A 14,573-nucleotide genomic window follows, 5' to 3' on the forward strand; every position below is an offset into this window, starting at 1 on the left:
GGTAACTGTATTTCATGGTCCCAACACGTCCCCCAATATGACGTAGACCACGTAACTGTGCTACATGGTCCAGACACGTCCCCCTATACGACCGTAGACCACGTAACTGTGCTACATGGCTCAGACACTTTCCATATATACACGTAGACCACGTAACTGTGCTACATGGTCCAGACACATCCCCCTATAAGATTGTAGACCACGTAACTGTGGTCCAGACATGTCTCCCTGTACGACCGTAGACCACGTAACTGTGCTACATGGTCAAGACCCGTCCCCCTATACGACATCACACCATGTAACTGTGCCACATGGTCCATACACGTCCCCCTATACGACCGTAGACCACAGAACTTTGCTACATGGTCCAGACATGTCCTCCAACACGACCGTAGACCAGGTAACTGTATTTCATGGTCCAGAAACGTGCCCCTATATGACCGTAGACCACGTAAGTCTGCTACATGGTCCAGACACGTCCCCCTATACGACCATAGACCATGTCACTGCTACATGGTCCCAACACGTCCCCCAATATGATGTAGCCCACGTAACTGTGCTACATGGGCCATACACATCCCCCTATACGGCCGTAAACCACGTGACTGTGCTGCATGGTCCAGACACGTCCCCTAAATGAACGTAGACCACGTCACTGTGGTCCAGACACGTCCCCCCTTACGACCGTAGACCACGTAACTGTCTTACATGGTCCAGACACGTCCCACTATACGACCGTAGACCACGTAACTGTGCTACATGGTCTAGACACGTCCCCTATATGAACATAGACAACGTAAGTGTGGTCCAGACATGTCCCCTATATGAACGTAGACCACATAACTGTGGTCCAGGCACACCCCCCTATACGACCGTAGACCACGTAAGTGTGCTACATGGTCCAGACACGTCCCCTATATGAACGTAGACCACGTAACTGTGGTCCAGACATGTCTCCCTGTACGACCGTAGACCACGTAACTGTGCTACATGGTCCAGACACGTCCCCCTATGCGACTGTAGACCACATAACTGTGCTACATGGTCCAGACATGTTCCCCTATACGACCGTAGACCACGTAACTGTGCTACATGGTCCAGAAACGTGCCCCTATACGACCGTAGACCATGTAACTGTATTTCATGGTCCAGCAACGACCCCCTATACACCCGTAGACATCGTAACTGTGCGACATGATCCATACACGTCCCCCTATTTGACCGTAGACCTCGTAACTGTGTTACATGGTCCAGACACGTCCCCCTGTACAACCGTAGACCACGTAACTGTGCTACATGGTCCATACACGTCCCCCTATATGACCGTAGACCACATAACTGTACTACATGGTCCAGACACGTCCCCCCTTACGACCTTAGACCACGTAACTGTCTTACATGGTCCAGACACGTCCCACTATACGACCGTAGACCACGTAACTGTGCTACATGGTCCAGACACGTACCCCTGTACGACCGTAGACCACGTAACTGTGCTACATGGTCCAGACACGTCCCCCTGTACAACCGTAGACCACGTAACTGTGCTACATGGTCCATACACGTCCCCCTATAAGATTGTAGACCACGTAACTGTGCTACATGGTCCAGACACGTCCCCCTATACGACCGTAGGCCACGTAACTGTGCTACATGGTCCAGACACGTACCCATTTACGACTGTAGACCACGTAACTGTGCTACATGGTCCAGACACGTCCCCCTATACGACCGTAGACCACGTAACTGTGCTACATGGTCCAGACACGTCCCCCATATGAACGTAGACCACATAACTGTGGTCCAGACACATCCCCCTATACGACCGCAGACCACGTAACTGTGCTACATGGTCCAGACACGTCCCCCTATATGAATGCAGACGACATAACTGTGCTACATGGTCCAGCCACGTCCTCCAACACGACTGTAGACCAGGTAACTGTATTTCATGGTCCCAACACGTCCCCCAATATGACGTAGACCACGTAACTGTGCTACATGGTCCAGACACGTCCCCTATATGAACATAGACAACGTAACTGTGTTACATGGTCCAGACACGTCCCCCTCTACGACCATAGACCATGTAACTGTGGTCCAGACACGTCCCCCTATACGACCGTAGACCACGTAACTGTGCTACATGGTCCAGACACGTCCCCCTATGCGACTCTAGACCACGTAACTGTGCTACATGGTCCAGACACGTCCCCCTGTACAACCGTAGACCACGTAACTGTGCTACATGGTCCATACACGTCCCCCTATAAGATTGTAGACCACGTAACTGTGCTACATGGTCCAGACACATTCCCCTATACGACCGTAGACCACGTAACTGTGCTAAATGGTCCAGAAACGACCCCCTATACACCCGTAGACCTCGTAACTGTGTTACATGGTCCAGACACGTCCCCCTGTACAACCGTAGACCACGTAACTGTGCTACATAGTCCATACACGTCCCCCTATATGACCGTAGACCACATAACTGTGCTACATGGTCCAGACACGTTCCCCTATACGACCGTAGACCACGTAACTGTGCTACATGGTCCAGACACGTCCGCCTATACAACCGCACACCACGTAACTGTCATACATGGTCCCAACACGTCCCCCTCTACGACCGTAGACTACGTAACTGTGTTACATGGTCCAGACACGTCCCCCATATGAACGTAGACCACATAACTGTGGTCCAGGCACATCCCCCTATACGACCGCAGACCACGTAACTGTGCTACATGGTCCAGACACGTCCCCCTATATGAATGCAGACGACATAACTGTGCTACATGGTCCAGCCACGTCCTCCAACACGACTGTAGACCAGGTAACTGTATTTCATGGTCCCAACACGTCCCCCAATATGACGTAGACCACGTAACTGTGCTACATGGTCCAGACACGTCCCCCTATATGAATGCAGACGACATAACTGTGCTACATGGTCCAGCCACGTCCTCCAACACGACTGTAGACCAGGTAACTGTATTTCATGGTCCCAACACGTCCCCCAATATGACGTAGACCACGTAACTGTGCTACATGGTCCAGACATGTCCTCCAACATGACTGTAGACCAGGTAACTGTATTTCATGGTCCCAACACGTCCCCCAATATGACGTAGACCACGTAACTGTGCTACATGGTCCAGACACGTCCCCCTGTACGACCGTAGACCACGTAACTGTGCTACATGGTCCAGACACGTCCCCCTATACGACTGTGGACCAAGTAACTGTGCTACATGGTCCAGACACTTTCCATATATACACGTAGACCACGTAACTGTGCTACATGGTCCAGACACATCCCCCTATAAGATTGTAGACCACGTAACTGTGGTCCAGACATGTCTCCCTGTACGACCGTAGACCACGTAACTGTGCTACATGGTCAAGACCCGTCCCCCTATACGACATCACACCATGTAACTGTGCCACATGGTCCATACACGTCCCCCTATACGACCGTAGACCACAGAACTGTGCTACATGGTCCAGACACGTCCCACTATATGACCGTAGACCACGTAACTGTGCTACATGGTCCAGACATGTCCTCCACCACGACCGTAGACCAGGTAACTGTATTTCATGGTCCAGAAACGTGCCCCTATACGACCGTAGACCACGTAAGTCTGCTACATGGTCCAGACACGTCCCCCTATACGACCATAGACCATGTCACTGCTACATGGTCCCAACACGTCCCCCAATATGATGTAGACCACGTAACTGTGTTACATGGGCCATACACATCCCCCTATACGGCCGTAAACCACGTGACTGTGCTGCATCGTCCAGACACGTCCCCTAAATGAACGTAGACCACGTCACTGTGGTCCAGACACGTCCCCCCTTACGACCTTAGACCACGTAACTGTCTTACATGGTCCAGACACGTCCCACTATACGACCGTAGACCACGTAACTGTGCTACATGGTCCAGACACGTACCCCTTTACGACCGTAGACCACGTAACTGTGCTACATGGTCCAGACACGTCCCCCTATGCGACTGTAGACCACGTAACTGTGCTACATGGTCCAGACACGTCCCCCTGTACAACCGTAGACCACGTAACTGTGCTACATGGTCCATACACGTCCCCCTATAAGATTGTAGACCACGTAACTGTGCTACATGGTCCAGACACGTCCCCCTATACGACCGTAGACCACGTAACTGTGCTACATGGTCCAGACACGTACCCATTTACGACTGTAGACCACGTAACTGTGCTACATGGTCCAGACACGTCCCCCTATACGACCGTAGACCACGTAACTGTGCTACATGGTCCAGACACGTCCCCCATATGAACGTAGACCACATAACTGTGGTCCAGACACATTCCCCTATACGACCGCAGACCACGTAACTGTGCTACATGGTCCAGACACGTACCCCTTTACGACCGTAGACCACGTAACTGTGCTACATGGTCAAGACCCGTCCCCCTATACGACATCACACCATGTAACTGTGCTACATGGTCCAGCCACGTCCTCCAACACGACTGTAGACCAGGTAACTGTATTTCATGGTCCCAACACGTCCCCCAATATGACGTAGACCACGTAACTGTGCTACATGGTCCAGACACGTCCCCTATATGAACATAGACAACGTAACTGTGTTACATGGTCCAGACACGTCCCCCTCTACGACCATAGACCATGTAACTGTGGTCCAGACACGTCCCCCTATACGACCGTAGACCACGTAACTGTGCTACATGGTCCAGACACGTCCCCCTATGCGACTCTAGACCACGTAACTGTGCTACATGGTCCAGACACGTCCCCCTGTACAACCGTAGACCACGTAACTGTGCTACATGGTCCATACACGTCCCCCTATAAGATTGTAGACCACGTAACTGTGCTACATGGTCCAGACACGTCCCCCTATACGACCGTAGACCACGTAACTGTGCTACATGGTCCAGACACGTACCCCTTTACGACTGTAGACCACGTAACTGTGCTACATGGTCCAGACACGTCCCCCTATACGACCGTAGACCACGTAACTGTGCTACATGGTCCAGACACGTCCCCCATATAAACGTAGACCACATAACTGTTGTCCAGACACATCCCCCTATACGACCGCAGACCACGTAACTGTGCTACATGGTCCAGACACGTCCCCCTATATGAATGCAGACGACATAACTGTGCTACATGGTCCAGCCACGTCCTCCAACACGACTGTAGACCAGGTAACTGTATTTCATGGTCCCAACACGTCCCCCAATATGACGTAGACCACGTAACTGTGCTACATGGTCCAGACACGTCCCCCTATACGACCGTAGACCACGTAACTGTGCTACATGGCTCAGACACTTTCCATATATACACGTAGACCACGTAACTGTGCTACATGGTCCAGACACATCCCCCTATAAGATTGTAGACCACGTAACTGTGGTCCAGACATGTCTCCCTGTACGACCGTAGACCACGTAACTGTGCTACATGGTCAAGACCCGTCCCCCTATACGACATCACACCATGTAACTGTGCCACATGGTCCATACACGTCCCCCTATACGACCGTAGACCACAGAACTTTGCTACATGGTCCAGACATGTCCTCCAACACGACCGTAGACCAGGTAACTGTATTTCATGGTCCAGAAACGTGCCCCTATATGACCGTAGACCACGTAAGTCTGCTACATGGTCCAGACACGTCCCCCTATACGACCATAGACCATGTCACTGCTACATGGTCCCAACACGTCCCCCAATATGATGTAGCCCACGTAACTGTGCTACATGGGCCATACACATCCCCCTATACGGCCGTAAACCACGTGACTGTGCTGCATGGTCCAGACACGTCCCCTAAATGAACGTAGACCACGTCACTGTGGTCCAGACACGTCCCCCCTTACGACCGTAGACCACGTAACTGTCTTACATGGTCCAGACACGTCCCACTATACGACCGTAGACCACGTAACTGTGCTACATGGTCTAGACACGTCCCCTATATGAACATAGACAACGTAAGTGTGGTCCAGACATGTCCCCTATATGAACGTAGACCACATAACTGTGGTCCAGGCACACCCCCCTATACGACCGTAGACCACGTAAGTGTGCTACATGGTCCAGACACGTCCCCTATATGAACGTAGACCACGTAACTGTGGTCCAGACATGTCTCCCTGTACGACCGTAGACCACGTAACTGTGCTACATGGTCCAGACACGTCCCCCTATGCGACTGTAGACCACATAACTGTGCTACATGGTCCAGACATGTTCCCCTATACGACCGTAGACCACGTAACTGTGCTACATGGTCCAGAAACGTGCCCCTATACGACCGTAGACCATGTAACTGTATTTCATGGTCCAGCAACGACCCCCTATACACCCGTAGACATCGTAACTGTGCGACATGATCCATACACGTCCCCCTATTTGACCGTAGACCTCGTAACTGTGTTACATGGTCCAGACACGTCCCCCTGTACAACCGTAGACCACGTAACTGTGCTACATGGTCCATACACGTCCCCCTATATGACCGTAGACCACATAACTGTACTACATGGTCCAGACACGTTCCCCTATACGACCGTAGACCACGTAACTGTGCTACATGGTCCAGACACGTCCCCCTCTCCGACCATAGACCATGTAACTGTGGTCCAGACACGTCCCCCTATACGACCGTAGACCACGTAACTGTGCTACATGGTCCAGACACGTACCCCTTTACGACCGTAGACCACGTAACTGTGCCACATGGTCCAGACACGTCCCCCTATGCGACTGTAGACCACGTAACTGTGCTACATGGTCCAGACACGTCCCCCTGTACAACTGTAGACCACGTAACTGTGCTACATGGTCCATACACGTCCCCCTATAAGATTGTAGACCACGTAACTGTGCTACATGGTCCAGACACGTCCCCCTATACGGCCGTAGACCACGGAACTGTGCTACATGGTCCAGACACGTACCCCTTTACGACTGTAGACCACGTAACTGTGCTACATGGTCCAGACACGTCCCCCTTTACGACCGTAGACCACGTAACTGTGCTACATGGTCCAGACACGTCCCCCATATGAACGTAGACCACATAACTGTGGTCCAGACACATCCCCCTATACGACCGCAGACCACGTAACTGTGCTACATGGTCCAGACACGTCCCCCTATATGAATCCAGACGACATAACTGTGCTACATGGTCCAGCCACGTCCTCCAACACGACTGTAGACCAGGTAACTGTATTTCATGGTCCCAACACGTCCCCCAATATGACGTAGACCACGTAACTGTGCTACATGGTCCAGACACGTCCCCCTATACGACCGTAGACCACTAACTGTGCTACATGGTCCAGACACGTACCCCTATACGACTGTGGACCAAGTAACTGTGCTACATGGCTCAGACACTTTCCATATATACACGTAGACCACGTAACTGTGCTACATGGTCCAGACACATCCCCCTATAAGATTGTAGACCACGTAACTGTGGTCCAGACATGTCTCCCTGTACGACCGTAGACCACGTAACTGTGCTACATGGTCAAGACCCGTCCCCCTATACGACATCACACCATGTAACTGTGCCACATGGTCCATACACGTCCCCCTATACGACCGTAGACCACAGAACTGTGCTACATGGTCCAGACATGTCCTCCAACACGACTGTAGACCAGGTAACTGTATTTCATGGTCCAGAAACGTGCCCCTATACCACCGTAGACCACGTAAGTCTGCTACATGGTCCAGACACGTCCCCTATATGAACATAGACAACGTAACTGTGGTCCAGACATGTCCCCTATATGAACGTAGACCACATAACTGTGGTCCAGGCACACCCCCCTATACGACCGTAGCCCACGTAACTGTGCTACATGGTCCAGACACGTCCCCTATATGAACATAGACAACGTAACTGTGGTCCAGACATGTCCCCTATATGAACGTAGACCACATAACTGTGGTCCAGACACGTCCCCCTATATGACCATAGACCATTTAACTGCTACATGGTCCAGACACGTCCCCCTATATGAATGTAGACCACGTAACTGTGCTACATGGTCCAGACCCGTCCCCCTATACGACCGCACACCATGTAACTGTGCCACATGGTCCAGACCCGTCCCCCTATACAACCGTAGACCACGTAACTGTTGTCCAGACACTTCCCCCTATACGACCGTAGACCACGTAACTGTGCTACATGGTTCAGACACATCCCCTATACGAACGTAGACCACGTAACTGTGGTCCAGACATGTCTCCCTGTACGACCGTAGACCACGTAACTGTGCTACATGGTCCAGACCCGTCCCCCTATACGACCGCACACCATGTAACTGTGCCACATGGTCCATACACTTCCCCCTATAGGACCGTAGACCACATAACTGTGCTACATGTTCCAGCCACGTCCTCCAACACGACTGTAGACCAGGTAACTGTATTTCATGTTCCAGAAACGTGCCCCTATACGACCATAGACCACGTAAGTCTGCTACATTGTCCAGACACGTCACCCTATACGACCATAGACCATGTAACTGCTACATGGTCCAGACACGTCCCCCTATATGAATGTAGACCACGTAACTGTAGTCCAGACACGTCCCCTATACGACTGCACACCACATAACTGTGCTACATGGTCCCAACACGTCCCCCAATATGACGTAGACCACGTAACTGTGCTACATGGTACACACACCTCCCCCTATACGACTGTAGACCAAGTAACTGTGCTACATGGCTCAGACACTTTTCCTATATACACGTAGACCACGTAACTGTGCTACATGATCCAGACACGTCCCCCTATACGACCATAGACCACGTAACTGTGCTACATGGTCCACACACGTCCCCCTATAAGATTGTAGACCACGTAACTGTGCCACATGGTCCAGACACGTCCGCCTATACAACCGTAGACCACGGAACTGCGCTACATGGTCCCGACACGTCCCCCTATGCAACCGTAGACCACATAACTGTGCTACATGGTCCAGACACGTCACCCTATACGACCATAGACCACGTAAGTCTGCTACATGTTCCAGACACGTCCCCCTATACGACCATAGACCATGTAACTGCTACATGGTCAAGACACGTCCCCCTATATGAATGTAGACCACGTAACTGTAGTCCAGACACGTCCCTTATACGACTGCACACCACATAACTGTGCTACATGGTCCCAACACGCCCCCCTATATGACCTCACACCACATAACTATGCTGCATGGTCCAGACACGTCCCCCTATATGAACGTAGACCACGTAACTGTGCTACATGGTCCAGACACGTCCCCCTCTACAACCGTAGACCATGTAACTGTGGTCCAGACACGTCCCCCTATACGACCGTGGACCCCGTAACTGTGCTACATGGTCCCAACACGTCCCCTCATACAACCGTAGACCACGTAACTGTTGTCGAGACACGTCCCCCTATACGACCGCACACCACGTAACTGTGCCACATGGTCCATACACGTCCCCTTCTACAACTGTAGACCATGGAACTGTTCTACATGGTCCATACACGTCCCCCTATTTGACCGTAGACCTCGTAACTGTGTTACATGGTCCAGACACGTCCCCCTATACAACCGTAGACCACGTAACTGTGCTACATGGTCCAGAAACGTGCCCCTATACGACCGTAGACCATGTAACTGTATTTCATGGTGTAGAAACGACCCCCTATACGCCCGTAGACATCGTAACTGTGCGACATGGTCCAGACACGTCCGCCTATTTGACCGTAGACCTCGTAACTGTGTTACATGGTCCAGACACGTCCCTCTATACAACCGTAGACCACGTAACTGTGCTACATGGTCCATACAGGTCCCCCTATATGACCGTAGACCACGGAACTGGTCTACATCGTCCCGACATGTACCCGTATACGACCGTAGACCATGTAACTGTGCTACATGGTCCATACACGTCCCCTTCTACAACTGTAGACCATGGAACTGTTCTACATGGTCCTTACACGTCCCCCTATTTGACCGTAGACCACGTAACTGTGCTACATGGTCCATACAGGTCCCCCTATATGACCGTAGACATCGTAACTGTGCGACATGGTCTAGACACGTCCCCCTATACGATTGTAGACCATGTAACGGTGCTACATGGTTCCGAAACGTCCCCCTATGCAACCATAGACAACGTAACTGTGCTACATGGTCCAGACACGTCCCCCTATACGACCATAGACCATGTAACTGCTACATGGTCAAGACACGTCCCCCTATATGAATGTAGACCACGTAACTGTAGTCCAGACACGTCCCTTATACGACTGCACACCACATAACTGTGCTACATGGTCCCAACACGCCCCCCTATATGACCTCACACCACATAACTATGCTGCATGGTCCAGACACGTCCCCCTATATGAACGTAGACCACGTAACTGTGCTACATGGTCCAGACACGTCCCCCTCTACAACCGTAGACCATGTAACTGTGGTCCAGACACGTCCCCCTATACGACCGTGGACCACGTAACTGTGCTACATGGTCCCAACACGTCCCCTCATACAACCGTAGACCACGTAACTGTTGTCGAGACACGTCCCCCTATACGACCGCACACCACGTAACTGTGCCACATGGTCCATACACGTCCCCTTCTACAACTGTAGACCATGGAACTGTTCTACATGGTCCATACACGTCCCCCTATTTGACCGTAGACCTCGTAACTGTGTTACATGGTCCAGACACGTCCCCCTATACAACCGTAGACCACGTAACTGTGCTACATGGTCCAGAAACGTGCCCCTATACGACCGTAGACCATGTAACTGTATTTCATGGTGTAGAAACGACCCCCTATACGCCCGTAGACATCGTAACTGTGCGACATGGTCCAGACACGTCCGCCTATTTGACCGTAGACCTCGTAACTGTGTTACATGGTCCAGACACGTCCCTCTATACAACCGTAGACCACGTAACTGTGCTACATGGTCCATACAGGTCCCCCTATATGACCGTAGACCACGGAACTGGTCTACATCGTCCCGACATGTACCCGTATACGACCGTAGACCATGTAACGGTGCTACATGGTTCCGAAACGTCCCCCTATGCAACCATAGACAACGTAACTGTGCTACATGGTCCAGACACGTCCCCCTATACGACCATAGACCATGTAACTGCTACATGGTCAAGACACGTCCCCCTATATGAATGTAGACCACGTAACTGTAGTCCAGACACGTCCCTTATACGACTGCACACCACATAACTGTGCTACATGGTCCCAACACGCCCCCCTATATGACCTCACACCACATAACTATGCTGCATGGTCCAGACACGTCCCCCTATATGAACGTAGACCACGTAACTGTGCTACATGGTCCAGACACGTCCCCCTCTACAACCGTAGACCATGTAACTGTGGTCCAGACACGTCCCCCTATACGACCGTGGACCACGTAACTGTGCTACATGGTCCCAACACGTCCCCTCATACAACCGTAGACCACGTAACTGTTGTCGAGACACGTCCCCCTATACGACCGCACACCACGTAACTGTGCCACATGGTCCATACACGTCCCCTTCTACAACTGTAGACCATGGAACTGTTCTACATGGTCCATACACGTCCCCCTATTTGACCGTAGACCTCGTAACTGTGTTACATGGTCCAGACACGTCCCCCTATACAACCGTAGACCACGTAACTGTGCTACATGGTCCAGAAACGTGCCCCTATACGACCGTAGACCATGTAACTGTATTTCATGGTGTAGAAACGACCCCCTATACGCCCGTAGACATCGTAACTGTGCGACATGGTCCAGACACGTCCGCCTATTTGACCGTAGACCTCGTAACTGTGTTACATGGTCCAGACACGTCCCTCTATACAACCGTAGACCACGTAACTGTGCTACATGGTCCATACAGGTCCCCCTATATGACCGTAGACCACGGAACTGGTCTACATCGTCCCGACATGTACCCGTATACGACCGTAGACCATGTAACTGTGCTACATGGTCCATACACGTCCCCTTCTACAACTGTAGACCATGGAACTGTTCTACATGGTCCTTACACGTCCCCCTATTTGACCGTAGACCACGTAACTGTGCTACATGGTCCATACAGGTCCCCCTATATGACCGTAGACATCGTAACTGTGCGACATGGTCCAGACACGTCCCCCTATACGATTGTAGACCATGTAACGGTGCTACATGGTTCCGAAACGTCCCCCTATGCAACCATAGACAACGTAACTGTGCTACATGGTCCAGACACACCCCCCTCTATGACCGTAGACCATGTAACTGTGCTACATGGTCTAGACACGTCCCCTATACGAACGTTGACCACATAACTGTGGTCCAGACATGTCTCTCTATACGACTGCACACCACATAACTGTGCTACATGGTCCCAACACGCCCCCCTATATGACCTCACACCACATAACTGTGCTACATGGTCCCAACACGCCCCCCTATATGACCTCACACCACATAACTGTGCTACATGGTCCAAACACGTCCCCTATACGACCGTAGACCACCTAACTGTGCTACATGGTGTTTAGAGACCAAATTTTCCAGATTACCACAGTGCCAATACCCCAGGAGATCCTGATCTGTTTCAGCAGACTGGATGGGTCTAGTCTGCACATCCAGATAAATGTTCCTTAGAAACTAAAGTGTGTTGATCTCTGACAGGATCCACCTTCATTATTATTACGTAATTATTGTTATTTTAGTTGAAATGGTCTCAAAATGACAACAATAATAGCTCAGCGCTATATTATCGTTACCGCCTGGCAAAATCTGTTACAGGCCTATGTGTGACCTCCAAAGTGGACAAAACATGCACGCTTTTTTGTAAATGAATGAATTCTAAATGTCTTCCCCTCTGTCCTCCCACTGCAGGACCGCTTCGCTGAGATTTACGGGCGAGACGCTGCTGCAGAGGCGAGGAGATTCCAGGAGACCCTAAAGAAATGGCTGCTTGTCGGAGTGGCTTTGATGACTGGAGTGCTGCTCGGCGTGCTTATTGCTAAGAAACGGTGAAGCATGTTGCTACTCGTGGCGCGCTGTGAGTCATGTTACGCCAACACAAGTATAAGTTAATAGTAAATGTTTACAGTGAAAAGACGCCGGTCTGCTTGTGCGCTGCCACATTGAGGTGAGGCAGGAGTAAAGCTCATAGTGGGAGGATCTCCACTGTGTCGCAGGGTGAGCTGGTCTTCTTCTCGCCTGCTTGTCTGGTGTCTCATATAAACAGAGTATTTCAGTTGTAAAAGAGTTTTACTTTTAAAATGGAAGTGCTTTAAATGAACCCAATAAGGTAGAAGGCAGCGAACCTTAAGCTGGTTTGGTGAACTTTGTTATTCTTTTATTCCTTCTGTGCATTAAAAGCGAATCAATGTTTATGTCTGCCGGAGTCTAACTTGAATTTTCTTTTCGCTGTGGAATACTCGCCTACGTTTGTTGCCTGTTCTGGAGGTGAAGGCATGCTTCTAAAATAAATATTTGTTTTTCTTTTGTTTCTGTGTTCTTTAGTCTGAGAGGTTTAATGCCTTTAATAGCACATCTCTGATCACCTGGTACCTCCTCATACTTCCCTCCATTCTCAGCCATCATCCTGTCAAGTGTCCATCTTTCCCTCCCTCATCTGTTCATCTATCCTTCCCCATCTTTCGTCTTCCCTCCCGGTCTCTTCATCCTACCCCTCATCCATCTGCTCTTCATTCCTTACAGCTTCTTTAACTGCTGTCCATCCCTGGTGGTGGTGGGGGGTAAACATGCAGGTCAATGACACTGCATGCTGTCCTGAGCCTGCAACACTTTGCCTTTAACCACGAGACACCAGATGATCCGCCTGATCGACCTCATGCTTCCTGACGCTCAGTCACCCTTTAAAATGATCCATTTTCTCCTCTAAGATCATAAATATTCACTAAAATATTATATAAACAATTATAAACAGGATTTTTTAGTTTGTAAACCTTAATATAAAAGTCTATTAATTTATTTTATTTTAACCCTTAAACTGCACCGTTTTGATCATAGAGCCCAGTTTTACAGTCTGAAAACTAAAATGAATTCATTTGCAATACAATAATGTGGAATATTTGTGGTTTGATTACTGTAACCTGGCATCTTAAAAATCAGCAGCAACATTAAACCTGTCACAATAATCCTTCTCAAATGTTGATAAAAGCAGCAGGGTGCCGTGGGTCGGCCTGCAGCTTCAGGCAAAAGTTCACTGCCTGGTCAGAAAAAAAACTCATTTCAGGAACAGTATGTGCTCAAATAGTCAGGTCAGCTGACTACAACCTGCTGATGCATCAGACTTCTGGATCCCTTCATCCATACGTCATGCTCCTCTGCAGACGCCGGCTAACCAGCCATTCATCTGAGTGGGACGGAGAAGGAATGCAGCATTGCAGATCTTGACCTGGGCACCCCTGAACGACACAAATATGGCCAAAGGTGTGGTTTTTC

General features: G+C 50.4%; 1 protein-coding gene across 2 annotated transcripts in view; it reads left to right on the plus strand.

Moving 5' to 3' along the window:
• Positions 1–13,566, plus strand: part of LOC306756959 (bcl-2-like protein 1) — a 39,749-nt gene extending 26,183 nt beyond the window's left edge. For both annotated transcript variants that reach the window (XM_079241915.1, XM_079241914.1), the window contains exon 3: positions 12,996–13,566. In XM_079241915.1, the coding sequence (XP_079098041.1) occupies positions 12,996–13,136 (141 nt within the window). In that variant the 3' untranslated portion in view covers positions 13,137–13,566. The remainder of the gene's footprint in view (positions 1–12,995) is intronic.
• The last annotated feature ends 1,007 nt before the right edge of the window (positions 13,567–14,573 follow it).

This window comes from Telmatherina bonti, assembly GCF_933228915.1.
Source record: "Telmatherina bonti genome assembly, chromosome: 6".
Lineage (NCBI taxonomy): Eukaryota > Metazoa > Chordata > Actinopteri > Atheriniformes > Telmatherinidae > Telmatherina > Telmatherina bonti.